The 27,950-nt window shown below is 34.1% G+C and overlaps 1 protein-coding gene across 1 annotated transcript; it reads left to right on the top strand.

Moving 5' to 3' along the window:
• Positions 1-2,337: 2,337 nt before the first annotated feature.
• LOC132561550 (uncharacterized) lies at positions 2,338-27,950 on the top strand. Its single transcript, XM_060226250.1, has 22 exons — positions 2,338-2,392; positions 11,780-12,284; positions 12,507-14,704; positions 14,858-17,047; positions 17,548-17,751; positions 18,142-18,276; positions 18,485-18,745; positions 18,991-19,164; positions 19,367-19,571; positions 19,891-20,084; positions 20,210-20,311; positions 20,634-20,836; positions 21,286-21,432; positions 22,892-22,986; positions 23,172-23,458; positions 23,654-23,859; positions 24,072-24,227; positions 24,535-24,662; positions 25,039-25,301; positions 25,814-25,883; positions 26,613-26,809; positions 27,571-27,950. The coding sequence occupies exons 1-22, from the start codon at positions 2,338-2,340 to the stop codon at positions 27,948-27,950; spliced, it is 8,355 nt and encodes a 2,784-aa protein (XP_060082233.1).

Genomic DNA, 27,950 nt, shown 5'->3' with positions numbered 1-27,950 from the left:
ATGATTCGTTTTCTTACATATGAACAGTAGAAGGCATAACAAAACATTTGTAGACTGGATTTTCGGTCAGCATGTGTTATGTTGAACCCTCGGCCCCAGGCAAAAGTTTAGTCCTGTGGTTCAGCATAACAAATGTTGACCTCAAACTCTGTCAACAAATATGAGTAAAAAGCTTTGAGAATACTGGAAACAAAGACTATGATATTAAGTTATTTAACAACAGATTTTAGTTTTATCTTTAACTTCATAAAATATTCATGTGTTACCATGTGTTTAGCATTGTAAATCAGTATAATAAGACAATAACAACAAAACTAGTTTCATATCTTTATCAATCTTTTCTTTGTTCCTATTCTCATGTTATTGGTAATAATTTGAATTACGATGTTGATGTCCTCTTCTTTAACAGATTTTTTTTTACAAATTTTAATACCAGGTTGTTCAACACAAACAACTTTATTGTTAAAATTTTACACTAAACTCAATCGAACAATATTTGCATTGTTTTTATATATATTTGTGTATATGAATAATTCATTACTTGTCCGTCAAACTTAATGATAAGTAGTCAGTATAGTTCTATAGTGCAAAGTTCACCTCACAGGTTGTACAAATTTACATATATTACTGTAACAATATATCTACTGTTGCTTCGTCATATTTCTGAAGAACACCTTGTCCAACCAGTATCATCAATGTCCTGTCACAAAGGCAATATACATCCCACAATTCACACTTTCTTCATGTCATTTGATGTAAAAATAACAGGTATCAGATTTAACAACAAACTTATTATTCAATTTATCAGGAAACCGCGTCATTTCCTTCTATATATAACGAACTTCTGAAGTCAGTCACAACTTATTATAGTAAGTTATAACATCTAAAACCTCCCAATAGAGAAAGTTCTCAACACAATTTAAGATATGCAATGTACGTACATGTGAAAACTTCGCAGACGGTCGTTGCATGACACGTCAACAAAGGTAAGTTATTTAGATAATTAATGCTTGACTCCATGACGCTCATTTGGAGATTTGCATGCAAGATTTATCCACGAAATCAAGTGTCAACGAAAATGTTTATTTCTGGAAAACCACGAAATTTGTGCCCATGGAAATATAATTTGCAACATAAATGCATATACAAATGTAAAGTTTTGAAATAATTCTATTTCAGTGAACATCTTTCCAAGAAAACTCTTGTCATCGACCTTTTAAGTAATTTCGGTACTCACCATAAAATTATACAAATTAAAATTCCAAGACGGTAATCCCACTTTGATCAGTAGTCCACGAGGACAATTTTAAATTAATACAAAGTTAAGGATAAAATGTTGAGTTGAAGATCGATGATCAACATGAAATTGTGTATCAAATTATCAGGCTTTGCTTATGTTTGATGTTGAATGCATCGATAGTTCTTCACGGCTTTCTTCACCTTTTCAGGTAGATATTTCTAAAACAATCTCCTCACAACAAGGATGCAGAACATTAATTGGGGAAATAATTATGTAAGATAAAGTCAGATGAAATTATACGGACGAAAATGATGTTTAGATTAAGATACAATGATGTCAGACACAGTAAGATCAATTAAAGACAAACCAAGTCTGGTACCTTTACTCTGCATCGATGCTGTAAGATAATAGTGTTGATTAGTGCCGAATTCAGATAGAAATAAAATCCATTGAGAGAAAGAAAAAAGCAAGCTTCTAGTCCAAAAACTGCTTTCATTCAGAGTAAATAGGTTCAAGATTTTGTTTGAATTTCGAGAAAATAGCGTCAGACAGAAATATTTCATACTTAAAGTGAAAGAATAGTGTCAGTTAGTTATATTGTATGGTTGTATTTTCATGGCATATAATTTTCGTCAGGAAATCAGGTTAATAGACAGTAACAAAAATAATATACATATTTACGTTCATGCTACAATATGATTCTAAGGTGATACATATTATAAGTGAAAACATTTTTATTGCTGCCTGTAAAATAAAATCCTCAATACCTCTTTTCCTCAAAATCATATATTTTCACTTTTAAAAAGCGTTTCTCATTTGAACTCAATCTGCATACATTTTGCAAACAGTAATGCACCTGTGACTTAACTAAAATATATCTTATTTCCAGTTATGTACCAAAAACAATACATGAATACACGACTGAACGTCTCAATATTTATTTCTAAGTTATGATCAGATCTATATTTGATGTTTTTACCTTTAGCGTTTGGTATTTTTTCATATTATGAATATTTGGCCTTTAATTGACATTTTTAACAAATTTTGTTTCATCATTTTATTTTATAGGTCATGACGAAGCACCTACTTGGAGGATAATGCATAGATTCATGCACCATGTGAAAAATATATTACAACTTTTTATATTATTGGGTAAGTACTACTAGTAGTAAGGGCGATTAAGATTATTTGGCATATCAGCCTAAACATATATAAAGCACTTACCCTTCCAGAACACCTGGTCTTATTCTTCTTGTACTTTTCTCCGTGTAAATCGTTCTTTTGTTCCTATTTTGACATAATTTTATCGTCTTTTTTAAATAATAATGTTCTGTTGATATGAGGGTACTTTCTTTTTTATTTTCGAAAAGTTTTCTATTTCAGTTTAGTTGGTATGACAAGATGCATGTAATAGACCCTCACATCTTCCCTGGAAAATCGGTCTTAAAGTGTGGCACCGTAATGATATTCAACTTCTTAACTAGAAAGAGAATATTTAACGAAATTTATTTTCCCTAAATAATAAGTGTAGCTTTAGCTGCTCATCTTCGATACATAACCGTGTACGGTATTAACACAAATGCAGTCTTATCCAAGTAAAACACAAACAAAGGTGATATCATAAAAAATTACAAATTCTTCATCGTTGATATCTCATAAATAAATAAAAACATAAATAAAACAGATTAATTTTATATGAATTAAATTTGACAACAAAATTCAGCTGAAACTCTTTTGAAAATAGTTGTTCATAGACAAACGTTATCTATGTCCATTATGAACTTCTAGTTTGTGCGTGTTATGAATGTAAACTATTTTTGCTATATTCTTTTACTTTTTTCATTGGATTTTCAATCCTGTCATGAGAAAAATCACGTTGGGTGGGTCTAACTTTGTTGTCATATTAAAGTGCTTATACATTCCAGAGAAGTGTGAGGAACTTAGTCAAACTTGTTAGTATCCATCAAAACAGATGCCTCAACATTGACACATAAATTCTTAATCAGACCATAGAAAGGTGTTTATGAGAAAAAAAACTAGTAACACACATGAAATGAAATAACGATATAGCTAGTCAGAATCGAGTGAGCGATTGGCCTCATCCTTCCTCCTGTCATTAATCTTTAACAGGTGAACGTTCCTAAAGAATGCGACACTAAGGCAAAAATAGAGAGCGAGTTTCCTAGAAATTCAACTTTGTCTTATACACTTTTTATTTGTTCAGGGATTTCCTTGTAAATGTTTTTAAGATCAGCATTAACACCTTAAATTATGGATGACAACAGCACATGTTTTGTTGGGGGAATTAAACATCAAACAGTTCTATGTAAAAATAATTGCATTATTTGTTGACGTGTGCGCGTGAGTGCGTATATACAATATGTTATAAACAAACAAAAAATAATTATTGGTTTATGTCATAAATAGTTGTATGTCACGTTTACACATCATCCACTAAAAGCAGTAAAAACTACTTACAACTATTATTTATGTAACGTCGCCAGGACTGACCAATCCTAAGTATTGCCCTTTTTATAGTCGTTCCTGTCGTCTTACAACAATTACGAGCCCAAATGATTGCCCATGGTACATGTAAACACCATTTAGGTATGTTTTTTTCTAAACAGAAATAAAAAATTTCCAGATAAGTATCTCATTACAATAGTTTGCTATCGTCAGGAGCTGCATTATTGTAGTCGTGTCTCTATAATGGCATTCTTTCCGAGACTAATTAATTTGGCAGGAAGATTCTAAAGAGGAATTCGTGAATGTAACGTGTATGTATTACGGCGTGATGAAATAAATCAATAATACTTGTATAATACACACTTATCAGCACATGTGTTTTCATGTTATAATAGAGTACGTTATACATATTATGACATTCCTTTCATACTGCTATCACGCCATTAGAACAGATGATCGTTTAGGTTTTTAAAAATTTTGTTCTCATGAATGAATAAATTTCTTTCATGTTTTACCAGTCAAGTAAAGAAAGCATCGATTTGATACGAATAAGTCACAAAATCTCTTTTCTTCAGAAATCACGGAAAAAATTGATAAGAAAAATAAACTCAATCTCCATTGGCTACAGTGAATTAAAAAAAACAATCAATGGTTATGTAAACAGAACTTTTCACCCTCATCCCATCCCTGTATTAATTGAGTTTGTATTTAAAGATAATGACTAATACAAAATTGATTCAATACAGGGAAACAAAACAACACTCTTTAGAGGCGCCAAAGTATTTGCTACATAGGTGACACTTTGTTTTTCCTTGGACAATAACCTTATTTCTGTCAATCATTACATTGTTCCATTCTGATAAATTAGTACTTAATATCCTAATTAACATATACAGAAATAATTAGTTGAAGTGAACAACATAATGAACAAAACCTAGACTGTGATGAATGAGTACAGAAAATAAACATTTACTATCCCTGTTTGCTAGTAATAAACTGGATATAGATGACGCAGATAACTAATTACCTTTATTGTAGATAAACTTGATATGTTTAGAATGCCATAGGTTAATTGTCACATCGATGATTATCTTGGTCACATCTACTTTATTTAGTCTATTTATTATTCTCGCCCTAATTGTTTACATTTGCACTCTTAATGCTTATTCAATGAAATTTAAAACTTTGATTTCTTAATTTTCTTTTAAATTTTTTTTATTTTGAAATACATATTTTTAAAGAAAGCTGAAATTTTTTCTATATATACTAACTAGTAAATCAAGGATTTGAATACAATAAAAAAGAAAAAAAAGGAGAAAAAATTGAGGACTGAAAATTAAGATATAATTTTTTTATTCTCATATCTCTTTATTTTTTGAGTTGCATGCATTTTTTTCTCTTAATATCTATTTTGATGGAAAGTGCACTTCACGAAATAATTAGGAACGGCTATGAAATGTAAATCTAATCATATTTTATTGTCTGCAAGCATGGATGCTATCAAAACCATCCACTGCCATATCTTGAATTTTGACTTGATCAATACACATTTGCAACATCAATTCGTGAATAAGATTTTCAAAACACAACACAAAATAATGTTATGGAACAGTACTATATCCAAATAGTCAGATATTTTTCATCTACAGCACAATTAAGATATCAAGGTCATACAAAAGTGCAACACACATAAAGCATAGATCTAACACGCGAATTAGGCAAAAACAGTGTCAAGCTTCATGGAGTACTGGTGTTCAGTTATACTTAACATTGATTCAGGTCATGATGTCGATGGAAAAGCATTGATGTTGGATGTACAGGCCTATCTACATTTCCACCTTATGTTTTCAACATCACGAGTTTAGCATGTGACAAACCAAATTATTCTGATTGAAAACCGACTAAAATCTTCTTGAAATAGTCTCTGTATATTTGTATAAATCAGTGGTTATTTATTTTTCTTTATTTATTATTGTAAGTTTAAAGTTTGTGATACACGTGCGATAAGATAGATCATGCTTAAATGTAAATATAAAGCCGAGATAGTCACTTTGAAAATTCTGTCGAAAATGAAGTGGAATGATGTTACATTTCATGTTAATAGTAATAAGATATTTTTTGTAGGAAGTTGATGTCAGTGCTCCTTTCGAGCGATGTGCCCATGAAATCTAATATAAAACACTTGAGTGACAAAGATAGGAATATCTAAGTTACGTTATTGACAAATCAACGCCTCTGTTAAATAACTTCAAATGACACGGAAACCAACATCTCAATGGCATTGATTAAGTTCACAGATGAACAATTTGCAATGTAATGGACAGTCATACACAATATTCTAATATATCTCATGATACGATAGCAATCGTGGGAATGTCAAACGTAAATGTTTTTTCTGTACACATTTGTATTTGGCCACTCTTCATGGACAGGTAATCACCTTTGATTGGATATGTCCATTCTTGGACAGATAATCACCTTTGTTTAGATTGGTACCGTCCTTGGAGAGGTAATCACCTTTGTTTAGATTGGTACAGTCTTTGGATAGGTAATCACCTTTGTTTAGGTTGGTACCGTCCTTGGATAGGTAATCACCTTTGTTTAGATTGGCACTGTCCTTGGACAGATAATCACCTTTGTTTAGATTGGTACCGTCCTTGGATAGGTAATCACCTTTGTTTAGATTGGCACTGTCCTTGGACAGATAATCACCTTTGTTTAGATTGGTACCGTCCTTGGATAGGTAATCACCTTTGTTTTGATTGGCACTGTCCTTGGACAGATAATCACCTTTGTTCAGATTGGTACCGTCCTTGGATAGGTAATCACCTTTGTTTAGATTGGTACCGTCCTTGGATAGGTAATCACCTTTGTTTAGATTGGTACCGCCTTTGGATAGGTAATCACCTTTGTTCAGATAGGTATCGTCCTTGAACAGGTCATCGCCTTTGATTGGATATGTCCATTCTTGGACAGATAATCATCTTTGTTCAGATAGGTTAACCGTAGAAATGACGGTGGTTACGTGGTCATCGCTACAGCCAGAAACGATGACAAAATGTCTAGTTGTCTATTCCATGGTAGTGTCCACAACAATTTTTATTACACTGCACACAGACTACATTAAGAGGTGTGAGATTAAAACACCACCTGGTCATGTGACCTTTTCTTTCGAGGTCACCACACTCACTGGGAAACACTTCTGTTGTCATTTCAAGATCTTCTCCCAAGGAGGTTATGAGAGTGGAATGACAAATTAAACAAAGAGAGTAATCTTATTAATATGTAAATATGTAATATAATTAATTATGCTTATCGTCCTATAACGCACGTGGCAACATAATGCCCTAGACAGTCTGCTTAACTTTTTCTGCAGTATTAATAGTATAGGGCCATACAACTATCTCAATCATTATTTATATTGGGAAAAAAAATCAAAAAAATATCAACATGTCAACATAATCTAAAACCGTGGCAAAATATAAACAATAAAATCTTACACGAAGACTCCTGAAAAAAATACAATGAAAATAAGACCAGGTGTTCCAAAAGAGTAAGCGAATCAACAGCCTTCATAGAAAGCAATTTAAAGTAAGTGCTGATTCTATAATCAAAGAAAATGATACATACTTATTCTCCAGGCCAACATGCACACAAGTCAGTTGAAGTCATTAACAATGCAAGTGTAGGCACACTTAACACTGAATGTTTCAACACATGCTTTGAATTAATTATTTTCGATTAATATCTGTACAAAATGGGATTGCTAATGATTAATTGAATATAACAGAAAAAAACAGTGATGAAATTATAAATATTATCTGTCAAAACCTGTCAAATGAATACGTCCGAGACAAAATGCCCTAAAATTTGGTACTTAGTATTCAAGTCGATTTGTTACACATTAAATATCAAAATAATGTTCCATAAAATTCGTCAGTACTGTCCGATGTGTTGTAAAATGACAGCTGATGATGGATGACCGGAGATAGCGTACAATAACACAAACCGTCACTAGCACCGCTGCTAGGGCCAATCCAAAGAGAATGACATATTGTTTTTCCTAGGAAACTCATGAATGTTTATCGTAGGTATATTTCTGCATGTAGATAGGAAAGTTATGTAGACGTTAACAATACCATAGGTATATCGCCATACCACGTGTTTGGGTCCCTTTAAAACGTCACCTCTAGTCGAGTTATCGACAGATTGACGATTAAATATGGTGATCGATGAGATAATGTCTTTTCTGTATAAGTCACAAACACCTGTATAGATAGTAGTTCGGCGGGCTAAATAACATGAATCAATAGTTACTGGGCGGCATAAATACTCACATAATGAGTAAATATATCGGATTATCGCATCTATAAGAATTAACTATTCTGGTGAAACATACTAAATATTATTTCATAATATGTAGAAGTATTATATATGCTGTTTAGAACATTAATATACAGCATTAATTTATACTGAAACATCTCTATAGTAAAAAGATAAGTTATAGGTCAGTATAAACCTTTATCTGCAGTAATCAAATACACCTCCAAATGTATAAATTCGTCAGGTTAATTATGGGGTCAAAACCTGCAGGCAAAACGCATAATAGGATTGGATAATGCAGGGAATGTGCATTTACTTGGAACATTTCGCAATATATAGAGCAATAAGCAATAACGTTATTTGCGGAATATTATATGTTTGTACGTTTATCAAGCTAAAGTAATGTAACACTCTATTTGTACTTAATATACAACTGTCTCTTTTTATAAATAGTGTACAAGTAACTGCTATCCATATGTCTTTGTGATATTTTTCTTTCGTATAAAACTCCATACCTAAATCACTCTTCTACATTTTTTGTGATTCAACTTTGATTTTATGACCATCAGTGTTTTAATGTGATTTATATCGAAAGGTTCTGTATATTTCTTTTTTTTATCTTAAGCACCAACACCACCACTAGTTTCTCGCTTTATATGGCCACCATAACAACTACAATTACTTGACAGTCCAGGAATTGCTTGATGTGTTTCAAAATCTGGCAAACAGCTCGCATTATCCAGACTGATAAATATACATTTGTTGGAGACTAATTCATCTCTTACACTTGTTATATACAAGGCGTCTATACCTAGCGGGAAGTACCTGCTCTCACGTATGAACATGCAGTCTAATACACATCAATTAATCACCTTTCTTTTTTTACCTTTGCATAGAGTTTGGTGTGAAGACGGATAGTTAATTAGTTTTCCGAATTTGTAGTACACAGCATAATTTGTATAACATAAATTTATGAATGCATCATCATTCTATTTGGGATCCATTTCTATTTTGCTTTGTATACAAGGTCATCTGTATCCTATCAAGTCATTTGTGGTCTAACGTTGACTTTGTCTCAATCCAAAGCAGTTTGTTATTTATTAAGTCAGTTGGTTAACAGCAAAATCAGTATTTTTCCCAGACATATTCGGCTTTGATAATTTCAATCAATGAAGTAAGCAACATAGGTACTAGTCGAATGATCCCTTGATAGTTCAATTTGTCGCAATTTCATCAAAGATTCCTTTGTCACTTCTATTTAAAGGGTTTGCATTTCCGTAGGTTTATTTTATTCCATCTTCGCATATACTGTGAAGTCCTTAATTTTCGAGGAAGGATGAGGAAGGAATGAGGGGATTTTCGTTTATTTCGTGGGTACTCTTAATCAACGAGTCCATATGTCCACAAACTGTTGACTTTAGTAGAAACAGGATCATTGATCCAGTATATTAGAAAAAGTGTGATATATTTTCGGGGGAAAATGAGCTCCGAAATACTGCCTTTAAATAGCGAGAAATTGAAACCGCTTAAAGATTATAAAGTAAGTGTTAAGATCGGTACCACTTATTGTGCAACCTTCATACAAGATTGCTCCATAACTAGCAGTATTCAACAGTCAACCGTCTATGCCATAAAACGCCATAAATGTCACAAGTAAGACCCTACTATCAAGAATTATAAACATGCTCAGTTGATATATGTAAGTTTCTTTGTATAATAGGTAGTCAAAGCCATGGTGTGTATGGTGCTATAATACTCTGTCTAGTCCACGTACGTTAGATAAATGACACCAACTATACTACAGTAGTTTGACGCCACGGCAATAATGTGAATGATCTTATCACGATGATGGAGACAATGACTTCTCGATCATCTAATGTTTTTATTACATTAAAATTCAAGATCATGGAAACACTTCATATGCCATTTATCTCATGGCAATGGTTATAGGCAAAATAAAGGTGAATTTTGATAATTTCAAGTAGAATTTTTATGCTAAATAGATAATAAAACTGTATTTTTTTAGCTTTGTAAGGCGTTATGCTAGTTCCTTTAGTGAGCAAACAGGAATAATATAAATATTCTAAAATGGTTAATGAAATAATGAAAGGAGATGCCATATCCAATAATTATTGCAAATATTATTCAGCCCATCCGGGAAAAATGCCTCAAATATCTATTAGTATTTACAATATCATATCTTTCAATTACTTAAACACTTAAGTTTGTTTTTACTTAATTATATTCTTTGGTGTATAATATAGTTGTACCGGATTAGATGTCTGGTTTGTGAGAATACTGTATATTGTGATATTTAGTCATTTTTTTCCATTTCACGAATGTCTTTTTCAAAAATAGGGTGTGGATGATTGTCCCCTTTTTGTTCTCCTAACCAAGAGTTTTTGTTCTTATGTTTTAAGATTTCTTCAGAGGCCAGCAAAATATCTGTTGTAGTACCAACTTTTCATTTTCGTTTTAGATAAGACAGGATTAAGATAATTAAGATAGCAGTATTCGCAGTAAAAATAGAAATATATATCCCCTAACACAAGGACATTAAACGGCATCCTTTTGTGTTTTATGTCTTTACATATTTTTAATATAATCTTCTAAAGCAGATGTGACGGTGTCAGTATTTTGGGGATGTCTCCGACGTGTACAGAGTAAAAAGCTTTGTCTTTATAAATGAGGTTAATGTTATGGAGTTTGAGGCAACATATTAAATAATCCATTCAGCATATGAAGAAGCACGTCCATTCAAAGGAATGTGTTCTTACAATATCATCAGGTAGATATGATCGCCTTAAGAACGAGTCATTAAGTGTACTAAGCCAATCACCAATGTCTTGTTTCAAAATAAAACCTATTATTTCGAATTTGTTTATTAACATTTTTAAACAGTGCTATTAAATGTTTTAACGATTCATAACGTGTACTCGGGCAATAACCAGTAACTTGACATGTATTAAGATAAATACCTTATGTTTCGCAATTTACTGTTGATTAATATTGGGCAACAGTTCTATTTGAAGTTTTCCCGTTAAATCACATGAAAAACCGATTTTTATTATTATTATTTGATCTTTATTAAATACCGGTTACTTATACGATGACAAATCAGTGGGCAACAAATTAGTGGATAGAAATTTGATGGTATATCCCTGGTAGATAATGAAGTAAACAGCAATTCCATAAACATTAATTGTTTTGAATTTGAAACAAAAACAAAAACAAAAAACGTTTCTCCGTTTATTTCTGGTTACACATTAAAGATATAATTTTGTTGTGTGCCACACACTAAAGGCCATTTCCCACAGATTTATGTATATGAAGAAAAGGTGTGATTCATTATACAACCTGGCATTGCCTGTCCCGTTAGACATCATGAACGAAATTAATGAAGTTTACCTTGTATTTTCTGCACATTGAAATGACTTTGCCTTACCTGTGATATTTTATTATAGAAATAGTTCATAAATATATTATATCGAAATCTAATTAAACATTTTGTATTCTATAATTCATGTATGTATCATAGGTACTACTGTATATCGGAAAATGTTCGCCCCTTTCTTCTTTGAACAAGGGAGGGGGGAAATCAGGAAGGGGACAAGAATGTGTTGCACTTTCATCCTTTGATATAATCCTCATGATAAATGGACATGAAGCGAATGCGTGTATTATGATAGGATTCTTTTAATTTTACTATTAACTTCACTGGTCAATAACTTTAATCTACTTCTTTTACAGATTTACTCTTACTGTCCAGGGGTCAGTTTCAAGGTCAAGCACCGGGTAGCGCTGGTTTATTTCGTAATGGAGCGGAACCCCTGAGAGACGGGGCCTCACTGCCACTGTTTAACAACGCTGGTAATGTGGGGACGAATAGGGAAAATGACGAAGAAGGCGATAGTATCGCCGAGGGATCCTCTAGAAATCCAATTCCAAAGAACAATTTATCCGGCAGGAGGAAGGGTGTGTGTAGAGATGGCTGGAAGCTAGCGGAAATGAATAATGTTCCCATTTGTATATATATTAATCATAAAGCACTGTCTTGGGACGATGCAAAAGATACATGCCGGCAAGATTTCGGATTTCTGTTAAAAGCCGAAGCTCCTGTATATGTCGATTCTAAAAGTATTGGTGAATATCTCCGTCGGCAAGAGATCATGAATATATGGACGGGTCTGCACGAAGAAGACGGTACTCTTGTGTGGGATGAGCTTGCGCCGCACAAAGTCAGGCCATATAATGAGTAAGTAATTTACATATATACACAAATACGATGTATTTCAAGTGTAAATTGATGTCCTTTCAAAATTAAATTTGTCCAAGTCATATTTTTAAATTTCAATATTTGGTTCCAAGTTTAAAACATCCCGTAAGGGAAAAAACCTCAGTCTAGTTTCCACAGTAAAGCACATTTTTAAATGCTGGTGCGGCTTGAATTATACATTTTATATATATTTTACAACAGCTTCATGGAATCCAGACTTAAAGCAGACCGCACCTGGGACTGGGAAATCGACGACGATACAGATGATAGCGACATATGTGGAGATCTGGATCTCAGTAGATTGCAGCTACCACTTGAAGAGGAAATTTTACATCATCGGCGTAAACGTAGCACAATGAATGAAAAAGTTAGAATTCGAAAAAGACGAAATCCCGAAGACAATCTCCATCCTGAAATGGCATTTTCTCAACACTTAACAGAAACTCTCACACAAAGTCCAGTGGAAACGATGTTTCCAAACACGGAAAGGTCCTCTTTTAGACCATTAAGGCAATACGGCAGCGACGGGATAAGCAATAACATACCAACAAATTCTGAAAACAATGAAAGGACCAAGCCTTTTCAGGATCTTGCTTTTTTGAAGGATATTCAACCGAAAGAAGGCACCAAACCTCCACATTCAGAACAGCAGCAGCAACACAACTTGTATGGTCAAAACTCCGAATGGCAATCTCAATCTGAATTAGGTGAAGGGGATGGTGTTCCTAATCCGGTTCTTTCTGAAATAGTAGCCAAAAAACCAATTCATGTAACACAAATCAGTAAGCCTGAGATAGGTATTGAACAGCAACAATCAGAAGGACAAACACTTGTGGAATCCGGGCACTGGAACTCAAACGTTGAGAATAATCCGTCTTCTAGCGTACCGACCCCTGGTTTACAAGATTCGGGAAAGAACCTGGAAGACATAACGCCACCGCCTAATGAAGATGGAGATAATGATCCAACTGCACCAACAACGATTGCGTCTCAGATACATACAATCGAAAATAATGAAATAAATTTGGATATCCCAACTTCTAAACCTCTTCATCAGGACGGTGGTTTAGATTTTGTGTCATCGAAAAAAGATTCTAATATAGAAACTCCAGAGTTGAATCATCAAATGTTTGTAGAAAAAGAGACACGACTACAAGAGGCTGTTCTAAGCTCAGATTCGGAAAATGTACCCCAAACACATGATCTAACAGATGACAGTATTAGGACACTATCAGTTACAAAGCCGTCGGTCGATTCAAAAGACGAACTGTCTATGCCACCATCCCCAGAAAATACTGACCAAGATATCAATTTGGACCTTATGAAAGATGTGGAAATGGTGTCCTCCCAAACGACACCATCGATTCAATCATCCCAGATGAAAAATCCCTCACAGCGTGAAAGTGATTCTGATAAAATTGAACCTTCGTTTTCATTTATCCCTACTGTTCCAACATCTGAGGACGTGACACCTCTCAGTAGTGACACTGACATTCCTACGACAAATTCCAATTTTGATGATATCACAACACGAGGAACAGTAGGTGTTACAAAAGAGGCCACAACAGTTATAACTGGCGCGACTCAAAACAGTATACCAGCTTTAGGTGATATCAAAACAGCACCCTCTGTGAGGAGAGTTCCAATGAGGGAACCACCAACTACTATCAGTGACGACAGCGGTGAATTTATAGACGTCGACACCATACTCAAGGGAACTCAGGCACGAACAACTACTGCTAACCCAAGTTTCGATTTCACATCCCCGGATCAGTTTATCAACAATTTAGGTATAATAGGGAACACGGTTCACAAATCAAACAAATCTGAATTGTCAAATACATCCGGTCAAAATATAGTAACAAGTTCCGAGTACTTGAAAACAACTGAAGATGACTCTAATGCGTCAGATGATATTACAGTAGGTGAAAAACGTTCTGATGACACTAGTAGCAAAGATAGTAAAGATTCAGAGGATGACACCAATGACAGTGATTCTAATAGTGGGAGTGATGATAAAGATGAAAATATCAAAGCAGCTTTCAATGATACAGACGAAAGTTATCCATTGAATAGCCGTGAAATGGCCAGCGTTTTACTTTCAAATCACAGTGACGAGAATCATGATGGCAGAGATTCAGGTTCAAACGGTATCGAAAATGACAGCTATGAAGAGGCAAATTTGGCAAATTTTGGTAAAACGGGCAATACAACCGAATTTAATTATAACAGCAATGAATTTGACGAAATTAAAACAGCTCCAAGCTCTACCAATAGCAGTTTTAATAAGGTAATTAAAGATGCGACAGAATATGACAAAAATGGGGGCGAAATGCTGGAAAACGATGACACAGAAAATGGGACTGAAGTTGAAAGATCTGATACTATTGATACGAATGGTGACGACATTTCTACACAAAGCATAATTGGCATTATTTCTTCAGCCACAGAATCTAATACATTTGAAAGCAAGGATGATGATGATGATGATGATGATGATGATGATGATGATGATGATGATGATGATGATGATGATGATGATGATGATGAAGGTGATGGTGGTGACGACGTTAGTATCGAAAATGATGACAGTATGACGTCAAACACAACTTTGATTTCGTCGTCAAAAGAAAACATAAATGAGAATACAGAAAATGATGACAAATCGGATGATGAAAATGAGAATAACATCGGAAGTTCGAGTAATGAAATTAAAACCAATACCACATCCGAAGATGACGAAAAAGACGATGAAAATTTAAAGGATCATAACAGTGATGTTAGCAACGATAATTTGAGTAATGAAAACAAAGAAAATACTTCAAGTGATGACAATGATGATGAAGGAGACAGTTCGAATAACAAAAGCAAAGAGAACACAATCACTGATGACAATGATGATGGCAAAAACGGGTCGGCTGATGAAAACGCAGAGAGAACTACACTTCATGATAATGATGATAACAGAGAAAATTCGAATAAAGAAAGCATGGAGGATAGTACAGAAGATGCCAATGAAGATGACGGACACAGTTCGAACAATGAAAGCATAGAGAATACTTCAGGAGATGACAGTGATGATGACAGACACAGTTCGAATAATGAAAGCGTAGAGAATATTAAAATAGATGACGATGACGATGGTGGGAACAGTTCGAATAATGAAAGCACAGAGAATACTACAGGAGATGACAATGATGATGACGGACACAGTTCGAAAAATGAAAGCGTAGAGAATACTACAGGAGATGACAACGATGATGACGGACAAAGTTCGAATAATGAAAGCGTAGAGAATATTACAGGAGATGAAAATGACGATGGTGGGAACAGTTCGAATAATGAAAGCACAGAGAATACTACAGGAGATGATAATGATGATGACAATGATGATGACGGACAAAGTTCGAATAATGAAAGCGTAGAGAATATAACAGGAGATGACAATGACGATGGTGGGAACAGTTCGAATAATGAAAGCACAGAGAATACTACAGAAGATGACAATGATGATGACGGACACAGTTCGAATAATGAAAGCACAGAGAATACTACAGAAGATGACAATGATGATGACAATGATAATGACGGACACAGTTCGAATAATGAAAGCACAGAGAATACTACAGAAGATGACAATGATGATGACAATGATAATGACGGACACAGTTCGAATAATGAAAGCATAGAAAATACTACAGGTGATGACAATGATGATGACAAAAACAGTGTAAATAATGAAATTATCGAGAATATTCTTGATAGTGATAATGATGATGACACGGAAAACTCTACAGGTGATGGCAATGATAATGACAGAGAAAGTTCCGATAATGAAAATATGGAGAATACTACTAGTGGCGAAATTGATGATGATAGACACGGTTCGGATAACGAACGCATCGAGAATACTTCTAATGATGACAATGACGATGACGGTGACAGCTCAAATACTGAAAACGTACACAAAACTATAAGCGATGACAATGATAATGACAGCCACGATTCGGATGATGAAAATGTACATGATACAATTGATGACGATGATGACGGAGACAGTTCGAATAATAAAAACGTAGCGAAACGTACAAGTGATGACGATGATGATGACAGAGACAATGCTGAAAGCACAGAAAATATCACAAACGATGATAGAGAATCTAACGATGACAATTCAAGCAATGAAGAAGACGACGACAGAGTGACGTCAATACCAATCGATTTAGACTTAATGGAAAGTATACAAGAGGCTGATGAAAGCAACACTGAATCATCAGAAAATATAGATAAAACTTCTGAAAATAACGATGAGTTATTTGATGATGACATACTAGACGAAAACAGCGATATGTTTGATGAGACTGACGAGACTGTTGATGATAGCAATGAAATTGATAGTGTTGTAATACCGACAGCCTTAGTTGGAAGAAACCTGAGAAAAGATGACATAGAGGGAAGTGAAATGACACTGCGTACATTTGTCGTAGAAGAAGGGTCAGATGATATAGACGATGACCTACGCAGAAACTTTGCAGAAAAAGATTCAGGACTGAGAATCCATCAACATTTAGATTCATTTGAGGAAATAGAGGAATTCGTACCTCCCGCAGACAAAAGAGAACATATTCCACACTCTGATCATCAACATAAGCAAAGAAAACCTCTAAGCATGAAGTTATCCCAGTGCAGAATCCGTAAACCATCCGTTTGCTACAGTCCACCGATTATATTGGAGGATACGGGTAAGCACTGTATCTTAATTCAATTGGTGTTGATACATGAAACAAGGAAAAATATATAGATGGAATAATTTTGTGAATTTCACAATTTTCCTATTTCGATAGGACGAACAATCCATACAACATAATACAACTCTTTAAATGAAAAAATGAAAGTTTATGTGTATTATGCTTAAGTAAAAAATGTCAATGTAGGTGTTCAAAACATTTAATAAGTGAGTTGCTAATTATTTCATAAAAATCATTTTTCATGATGTTATTTTCTAGTTCAATGATTAATCGCAAAATTAAACAATGAAATATCTGAAATTATAAAACTAAATATCGTATCATATTCTAGATCACTATATACAGTGCTTATTATTTAAAATAAACTGAAGATATAATCATTTATCAAAGTCCTAAATCCCTTGTAACTGGTATGATGTAAGTATACAATTACAAAAAGGATTTTACACTCACACACCGCATTATCTAAAGCAATTGTGATCATTAACCAACAGCATCTTCCTGTCCTCCTGGATGGTATGGTCATATTTTCTCTAAGAAGTGTTACAAGGTTATCGTCTCTAGAATGCCTTTCACTGAAGCAAGGCAACGCTGTAAGAACGAAGGAGGGATACTGGCTACCATGGGAAACAGTAATTTTCACGCCCAATTAGTGTTAATGAGCATATTGAAATCTCAAACAAAAGGCTTCGTTGTCGGTGAGTAAAACTATGTTCAGCTTTTTTTTAACCTAATCATAATTGGAAAATATAACAAAAGGAATCGTAATAAAGATAATTCAGGTCAGGTCAAGTGTGATATGTAAGCTACCATGTGGTAAAAACAACATTGAATTGATACGCCTAACTACATATATAAGGTCATTCGTACGATAAAATAAACGAGGGCGTTGCGACTGAAAATAACATGAGCTTGTTTTAATTGGTCATCTGCATTTTAAAATCAACTTAAGTTTTGCTTTTCACACTAAACTAGCACTATTACATGATATTTAAATTACACGATTGATATATTTGTTTTTATTCAACTTTATTGAATGCTTTTCCAAAACATGTTCTCTGAATAATTGTTTGTGTCGCTTTATCCAGGGCCATCGAGTTTGTTTTGGGTACAAAGGTTACCGCCTACTGAACAATGTCATGCTCTAACCGTGAACGGGTATATGGAAGCATCATGCAATAGCCCGGCTGAAGTTGTTTGCGAAAGAGACGCATTAATAACTGGTAAATAATGGAGATAAATACGTCGTGAAACTAATGATAGTGTTTTTACACTCAAGTGTCTGAAATCTGAACTGTTATGCATGATGCACAATAATCTTGTTTCAATGGTTTGCATTTTGATAAAAACGAAGATTTAGCCATTCTTAAGATACCTTCAAAAATTTTTCCCCACTCCCCATCTCACATTATTACAACATTGCAGGGCCAGTAAAGCAAGACGACGATGATGATGACGAAGAAGACGATACTGAAGATGATGAGAGAAGTCACGAACCAGAGCGAGTTTATTTTTCGTCTAAGAGCGATAATAGCAAGCTGTCGTGTAGGCTAACAAATAAAAACAGAGAACTGCCTACTGTTTGGTTCAAAGATGGGAAAATCGTCGACATTAAACTGGAACGAAGATCTCCTAGTTTGGTGTCTTTACTTGGGGTGATGGGAAGACCACTCACACCCCTTCCGGAACCAGGTAAGTAAATTCTGATATTGGTTCGTTTTCCATTTGCTACTCTTAGTTAGTAAACATTTAGCAATCAAAAATCATGGAAAGGCCTGACTAGATCAAACAACTTTTAGAATGAAAAATCCGCCTAAGTACATTGTTACATTTATACTTATATGTTAATACGCACAGCAACCTATTTTCTCGATGACTTAAATCAGTTTGATCAGATGATATTTACATATTTTGAAATATGATATTCGACTTTTTAGCGTTAACGACTTCTAATTCTTTGGAACTGGGCCCAATGTTCCGGAAAACTTTGGAGTATTCAAGCAGCCAGAAACTCACCAACGAAATGTTCCAAGGCAACTACTGGTGTGAAGTATGGGAAATGAATCCCTTCAATAGACGTCGTTCAAGGTCCTACTCCGTGAAATACTCAGGTAATCTAGGGAAATATTGTTATTTGTACTTGCTATGAAATGGCAATAGCTTAACAATAATAAACTGATTTCTAGACCATTGGATGGCAACAGCTAGCGAGCGTATCCAGTCCATGGTAAACTCTTTCCAACTATATTAATAGTTTAGCCTCTCAACGAAGATTGTTTTTTAATGATGATGATGGTGATGATGATTTTACAGATGTTATCACATTCCGAGGAACCATTGAGATGCCTAATTTGTCACATAAAGGAATACTTCTGCACAACATGATCAACCAACAAAACGCCAAGCTCTCTAACATCATGAAAGACATAAACTACATTAATGCTAAGATTTTACCTGTTCTACAACAAAATATTCCCGCCATACAGAGTGTCGTAACTTATGGAAGCAAAATAGAAGAGTAAGTTGACTTTTTCTGCTTTGTCAATTCATTTCAGTCATTTGAGAGAACGCAACATCTAATATTATTTGAAGCATAAGATGAAAGTGAAAGACCGTCCTTAAAATCAACATTAATATAAATCTAGCAAATATTTCATATACTTTATAACCAAGATAGCGTTTTACAAATTAGAATTAATATCATTCAATACATTGAAGAAAGTGAACATTGATTAATGTTATGTAATTTCAAAGCTGAAGAAGGAAAATAGATTGATAAATAACTCATATTATTGTTTAGATTCATAATGATCTAAAATTATACCATGTATTTACAGGACACAGCCATTAAAACTAGGGTACTACACGTTCCTTAAGACGGCCGATAACTACACTATGGCGGAAGAAAACATGGCGTATTTGGTTCTGAGGAAAGAGTTACGAGAAACAAAGAAGAATACAAAAATCTTACTGACATTGCCTGGGAAAACACCTATCCACATAATGCGGTCAATTGACTTAACCAGCACAGGTAGGTCAGATAAGTCTATAAACTTAATGATTGACAAAATGATCATGGTAGTTTAAGCGTTTAGTATTCAAATAATTCAAATTTGTCTGTTTACATCTATTTACGTTGTAAATAACTTGTTTCAGTGGCCTGCCCGTTAGATCGTCTAAAAGATGAAGAAACAGGCCTGGTTGCAACTTTCCCTCGGTCCTCCATTGATACTGAAGTTAACAGTATCGAAATATGTGGTATGTAAAAATACATTTTGTAGGGAAAAAAAGATTGGAACAAATACTTTCAATAACGATAAATATAATGTATATACACATATACGTGTATATTGTAAAATCATTTACCGTGTGATTTAAGGAGATTCCAATATCATGTTTAAACATTAGAAAACAAAGCTAAAAACGAAATAACACTAGTTCTCACAGAAATACACTTACACTAAAAAGGGTAATTTTTACATTTTATCGATCTGTGCAATTTTTAAAACCATCACCAGTCAACAATGATCTCTTTCTCGTTCATGCAATATTTAACACCTAATGTGACCTTGATATTCAGAGGGTTCTGTAGCTGGACGTGCTTCATGTAAAGGTGATTACGATACGGGAGCTTATTGGACAAACGTCGCTGTCACCAAAACATGTAACAACGAAAGCCACGCCCAACCAGAGGAAGCGGTGGAGGAGGAAGAGGAAGATGAGGAGGAAGAGGGAATATTTGAGAGCATGACACTTGAAGACAGATTAAAGGAACTTGCGGAGGTAAGAAAAGCAAATATGAATGTGATTTAACTGAGAATTTCATAAACTCTTTTCAACCATTCAAGCATTTTTTATTCTTTTCGTTTTTCTAATGAACTTTACCCACTGAAAAGGTTATTAAACTTCGAAATTGCTGCAGTTAAGACTACTATAGATCAATGACTATTCTTTCATATGGATTATGCGAGTCAATTAAAAAGAAAGTAATGATATCACAATAGTAATGATCCATGTAACCTGACCGGTAAAGTTACCTTCCAATTGTAAAATTTGGAGTTTTCTCGATTTCTCGAAAAAATTTCAGTAAAAATGTTATTTCCGTTATTTCCGAAATTGCAGTGATGTTATGTTTTCTGAGCAAAAATAGAATTATCGAAGTATTGAAATATTATTATCATAGGAAAATCCTAGATAAAAGTATAAAAATGTTTCCTTTCTAAACCTTTTAGATGGACATGGAAGATAACAACGTAGAAGGTATAATGCAGGAAACAGCTAGTATCGTTGAAAAAGTTGAAGAGATGACAGCTGTTGATGTTGACTACATTGCTGATATTATGGACAAAACGGTCAATGTTCACAAGATCACAAAAGAGGTAAGTCCCATTGTTTCCCAGTGAATCTTCTGAATCATTTTTACAAAATAACACATCAGCAACATTTTGAGTTCTCTGTTCCGAATAGTGTCACACTTAAAACGTATTATTATCATTGTTATCGGAAAGAAATTCAAAATTGACACATAATTTCAATCTACAGCATCTCTCAGTAAAGATTAACCTGGCACACCACAGCAGTGTCTTTCTTGTGATGATATAGATTTTATGTCGGTTGTCATGCCACTTCATTATAACGTCCATTTCTGTCTTAGTAACCGTATAACACTTCATTCGCTCTCTGTAGTTCACCTTGACATATGAACGTCCCAATTACTATTGTATGTCATTGATCAAGATTGTTTAACGAAGATAAATCATTACAGATCATAGGAAAGCTCTTGATTGATCTAATTCATACAGTATTTTGCGAAGAGGTGTCTAAATGTTTTTGTCAAATCAAGCTAAAATCTTTTGATAGGGAAAGTGTGTCAATTTTTATGCACTTTCAAATCCTGAAATTAAAAAATATATATCGATAAAATATTCAGATGAATGGCAAAAATTTATGGTGGTGCTGCCTCTGACAAACAATTAAGAGAAAGGCGACACAAGAAATCTTTATTTAGGCTCAGGGTCGATAAAACGGGGCCTTTGGAAAAAAAACAACTTACAACATTCTTCAATCTACATTTTTATTAGCCCACATCTATCACTGAATTTATGACACAGTAAAAACGTCCATGGATATTGAATCAGCTACATCGTATAATCGTTATATGCAAATGAGGCAATAATAAAACTATTAAGAAATGAAAAATTCAAAACACTACACGAATCATACAACTGTTCCTGTTGATTGCGTTGTAAGATAACGGCGAGGACATGTGTTGTTAAAAGTATATTTATACTATGTCCTTTGTCAATAAAAAAAAAGAAGTAAGAAGTAACGGTAAATGACAACTGTCAAATTATTACAATCAGATGTTCGAACCCCGATCATCCTATTTAAACGCTGGTGCATTATTCAATGCTGCGCCTACTCTACTCACCCTATAAAACACAATAATATCATATAAAGGCCGTCGAAAATTTCTGGGTTGTGATATTGCGATGATAACTTTATGAAACCGGAATTAGTACTAGAATTTGATAACAGCAATTATCTCTCTCTTTTCTATACAGCAAATGCCAAAATCAATCAACTCAGCAAGAAAATGAAATCTGCCGGATTACTAGGACATTTTGAAACCATAGCAATTTATATATATAGATCCGTACAAACATGTTAAATATTCAGTTTATTATTTTTTTTATTAATATCTTTAAACGAAAACGATATCCTTTTCATGAAATATGGTTTCTTAAGTTGGTGTCAGTTTTTCCAAAAAGTACACTCAATAAAAAGATTTAACAAAATTATTCAAATATGATCAGTCCTGTTTTTGTGTGATTTCAGGTCGGTATGAACGTACTAAAGACAATGGATAAAGTAATGAGTATTGATGAAGGCGAAATTGAGAAGGCCAATGATGTTTCTAAAGCATCCAAGAGGTAAACATGTTATTTCTCCGATTGTATCATAAAGAAACAAATTTAATTGTGTTGAGGGAAGCATTTCAAAAGAATATATTTTTAACCAGCTATAACTATTTTTCTGACTCTGTTAGTTTAGATCATTCTTATTCTATAAGATAGTCGAGAATATTCATTTTCATGTGTTTATTTTTGTGTTAAAGAATCCTTAAAAGTTTCGAGAAGGTTGCGGAAAATATTTACTTGGAGGACGACGGTAAGCTCCGTATAGTTAAGCCAAATGTTGCTCTGGAAGTATGGGAACTTAACAAGATGAAGGTGCCGATCATCGGTCTGGCGGCGCGTCAAGGCAAGGATGGAAGATTAGACGAAGTTTTCGACGAAGACAGAATCTTCACAGTTTACAATACGTCCCAGCTGTATGGAGATATTGATGCAGCCATTGAACTGCCTTCCGAGCTCATCGCCTCTGAAATGTTTGATGGCAAAGGTAAACATTTTTCTTTCTTTAAACAGTCCTCTTCAGGTGATACACATTACAGTAGGCATGTATGATTTGTATGTAAATCAGATTATCTTAGTTTTAAACGAAATTTCATAGTATCAATCTGAACCGGCATTTCATATAAGAATAGAAAATACATAACAAACGACATAATTCCTCTATTCCTTCCGTTATTTCTAGGTATCAAAGACGATACAAGATTATACATGATGGTGTATAGGGATGGAAGACTCTTCCAGGATAATTCCAAAGGAGGAAGCAAAATCGATGTCACAAGGGATCTTCGACTTGGGGTTTTGAACAGTTACATTATTTCCGCCAGTATCAGTGGTAAACATATCAAAGGGCTGACGCACAAAGTGAAAACAGTCTTTAAGCCACTACAGGTAACTCCTTTTACATCCTTCCCTTCTTTTCAAACAATAATGTCCCTATGTTAACTTTTGTAAAGTCAAATAACATCTGAACAATTTAGACCTTTTGACAGGATAATTGAGTCGATTTTGTGCAATTACTGTGAATCCTGAAAATACGTCAAGTTGGTAACATATCAATCAAGCGATATGATTTTCTGACTGTATTTGTCTGTGTATTACAGTCCCCGGCAAATGATGAACGTAAATGTGCATTTTGGGACTTCGACCTTAACAACAAAGTTGGTGGTTGGTCAACTGCTGGTTGCGTATATAACGGTCAAGTGAATGGACGAGACGTCTGCTTGTGTGACCATCTGACTAACTTTGCTGTTTTAATTGTGAGTAGATTTTACGTAACTGAAGCAAACAAATAATAAAAGTGATGACTACATGCCAATCATATCCAACATTGTTAAATATTAAAGCAGTACTTTAAATATTAAATTAACTTCATTAACAACTTAATAAAGACATAATACTATTTCCAATTTCCTAATCGATGTATTCGTAAATTATTAACATTTCAAACATTGATTTTAATTAATTGTATAATATAATCAAGCGTAAGCAATTCAGAAAACGGTTTAAAATTAAATAACAAAATTATTTTGAATATCATTTTACTAAAATCAACTGTTTCCACAGGATTTCTATGGACAAGCTGAACCAGTGGATCGTGATCACGAATTTTCCCTCAGCATTATCTCCCTTGTGGGACTCAGTCTGTCCATCCTTGGATTGTCTCTTACCATAATTTCATACGTATTTTTTAGGTATTTATTTTGTTTTCTTGCTTTTACTTCTTCATGGAGAATAAACTACAACATCTATATTCTATATATTTATTTTATACATATAACTGATATTTCAAAAAGTATAGTGAGACAATGCCACGAGATGTAAACAATTGTACAGTTTTTGCAATAATATGTTTCTTCTATATATAGCCCTAATACCAAAATAGCGAATAATGGAAAATTGACATTTGAATCATTAGGTTACACAAGTGTCGTTTATCAGATTTATTTAACCAAAATAAAACGTATTTTGTTTTGAAATGCATCCAAGTATAAATTGTTTTAACTTTCTGTCTCTGTGGTGACTTTTTCTACTGCTTTAATGCAATGGTTTAATGGCTTTGATCTACAGAAAACTCCGACAAGGTCGTGCGCAGCAGACACTTTTCAATCTTGCCCTAGCCATGTTGTGTTCTTGGGTAGTGTTCCTCACTGGGATCAGGCAGACCCATAACTTCATTGGATGTATCATCGTCGCTGTTCTTCTTCACTATTTTATCTTATCCTCGTTCATGTGGATGTTGATGGAGGCCTTCCTCCAATACCTGACCTTTGTCAAGGTCCTTGGAACTTACGTCACGAGATATACTTTGAAAACTGTCATCATCGCTTGGGGTACGTAGCAACCATGCAGATATTTCATCAGAAATAGTTTCTATATATAACCTTGTCCCTCAGTGAAGGACACATCATGTTGTATAGAAATACAAGGTCTTATTTATATTCATTTGTGCGTCTTTTTATATAAACTTTAAAATCTGTGATAAAAATGGAAATATTACAAATGAATTGAAATGCAGGGCTGTTGTACCTCCTTGTCTACGTTTTGTTTTACATTTCCTTTTGAATAAATTTGGTTTTCTCACTCATCTCCTATTCATTGCCTTAGCATCGCTGTAGGACTAGAAGGACAAAACAACTGTGTAATGTAGTTTATTTTATCATCTGTCACTAATTTATATCTAATTCTAAATTGTATGGAAAGTGTTACTCATTTGTGTGTCCTCTGTGCGATATTGGACAAGTAAAAATATATCTAGCTCATTGCTTTCTCTAACTATCCATAGAAGATAACATATGCTGACTCGATATGATGTTTTGTATATATGTATAATGCTTTATTCCAGGATTGCCTTTAATACCCATTATCGTAGTCTTGAGTCTTGACCCCAACCTCTATCGTGGAGGTGACAGATAGTATGTATTTTATAGCATATTGATAGCGGGATATTGGATGTGAAGGATCAGAGGTGGTGGTCATTTTTACTTGTTAAGGCACAACGCCTACACATACACTGAATCCACACGATCAATGCATGATATTAATTAGTTATTACTTGATTTTTTTCATAATATTCAAATAAACAAAAGATCATTTTAAAAAATACATGGAGTTTATTGTAAAACAAAATTTTATACGGCATTTTAAGCTCGTAAAATATATTGTTCATAGAGTAGAATTTCTCGTGAATATAAAAAGATAAAAGGATACTTAAATACGTGGGTTTAACGTATTACAATATGGAAAGCATGTAGAAATGTATAATTGTTTAGATTCGAAGTTGAAACTGCATGGGTTGTGGAATAACAATGAGTTGGTCTGTTTATCTGGCAATATCTATGATGTATCAAGACGGCCGATATAGAAATTGGTTTAAATCTTTAAATCTAAATAAAGGTGTTAAAACGTACCTCTTTGGCAATATTTAGTTGGAAGTGTGATGAAATGTTCATAACTTGCAACACATAATCAAAATAAAATTGAAAAATTCTAACCGATCATATGATGTATCATTTTTCCAAAAATTCTTGCATTAATTTAAAATTGTGACAAAATAATTTGCAAAGTTCCGTTGTCATGTCAAAGTGCCAATATTATGCCCGATATCATTTTGATGAAACTAATGCGCTATGTTCCCTTTACAGCTGTTGGATGTCTTTAGAAGCGTTCTACTTCGCGTTTGCCTTACCAGTCGGTGTGATAATCTTGTGTAACCTGGTGGTGTTCATACTTACCGTTACCAGTATATGTCGCCGGCCGACAGGTCTACGAAGTAACCAGTCAAAACAGAAAATCGCCATTACTAATCTACAGGCCGCCATTACCAGCTTTGTATTACTTGGTGAGTTTAGTTTCGTACTACTAGCTTTGTTTCACTCAGTGAGTTTAGTTTCGTACTACCAGCTTTGTTTCCTCAGTGAGTTTAGTTTTGTACTACCAGCTTTGTTTCACTCAGTGAGTTTAGTTTCGTATTTCCAGCTTTGCATTACTTTGTGAGTTTAATTTTGTACCAGAGACGGTAGGAAAATAGTGTGCGTTGGACTGATATAACGCTCAGTTAATTCATAATAAGGCGGAACAATTAATATATAATCAACATACATATTCAATTGCTTTTTTTTTCTTTTTTTTTTTACAAAGAGTCATACGTATGGCAAAAATATTTTCTGATCAAATGTTAACATTTTTATTTTTGTTACGCACTATTGAAATTTGATTCCTGTCCACTGTCGTTTATACATTTTTCTCCACTTTGCTGTGAAAAAAGTATAAAACACAGCATCATAGTGAAAGGCGAGTGCAAAGTAGGGGAAGAAACTCTAACAGAAAAATGAATATGTTTTCTAATGTTTTTCTGACAATTTTGACTGGAAAGTCAGTTAAGCTGAAGTAATATATAAACTTTAGATTCTGTTTTCCGAAATTGTCGTCGCTGTACTGATTTTATAGATGTTGTGCATCATAAGATTTGGGTGTAATGTCAAGTGTCTATTCCCTTTATATAGAAAATCCATGCTGTACCTATAAACGGTTTTCCACAATACTGATGTTACATCATACTTTAAATGTATCTTGCATTCATGAATACTGATTTTTCGACAGGTCTGACGTGGTTGTTGGGATACCTTGCTATAGCAGATGCCCGTGTGGTCTTTCAGTACGCATTTACAATTCTCAATTCCTTACAAGGATTCTTCATTTTCGTTCTGTTTGTCGCCCGAAAGAAACAGGTTCGTGATCAATGGTTGATTGTATGTTGCTGCAAAGATCCCAAGATGGAAAAGGCTTTAAGGTCTCTCTCAGCTTCGGCTTCCATTCCGAGCACTTGCAGTGGAAGGAGTTCCGGTAGCTACAGCGGAAGGAGTGATAGGTCTGACTCCACGCGAACGACAAGCAGTTTCGTCAATAATGATTATGAGACAATTTATACCGTTCCGTACTCGAAACATTCACGAGAGTCCCTGTATTACAGAAAAGTATAA

The sequence above is a fragment of the Ylistrum balloti genome, unplaced genomic scaffold (assembly GCF_031769215.1).
Source record: "Ylistrum balloti isolate Yb309-2 unplaced genomic scaffold, AGI_CSIRO_Ybal_v1 Utg371224, whole genome shotgun sequence".
In the NCBI taxonomy this organism is placed as follows: Eukaryota; Metazoa; Mollusca; class Bivalvia; order Pectinida; family Pectinidae; genus Ylistrum; species Ylistrum balloti.
This window is presented reverse-complemented; position numbering and strand designations above follow the sequence as displayed.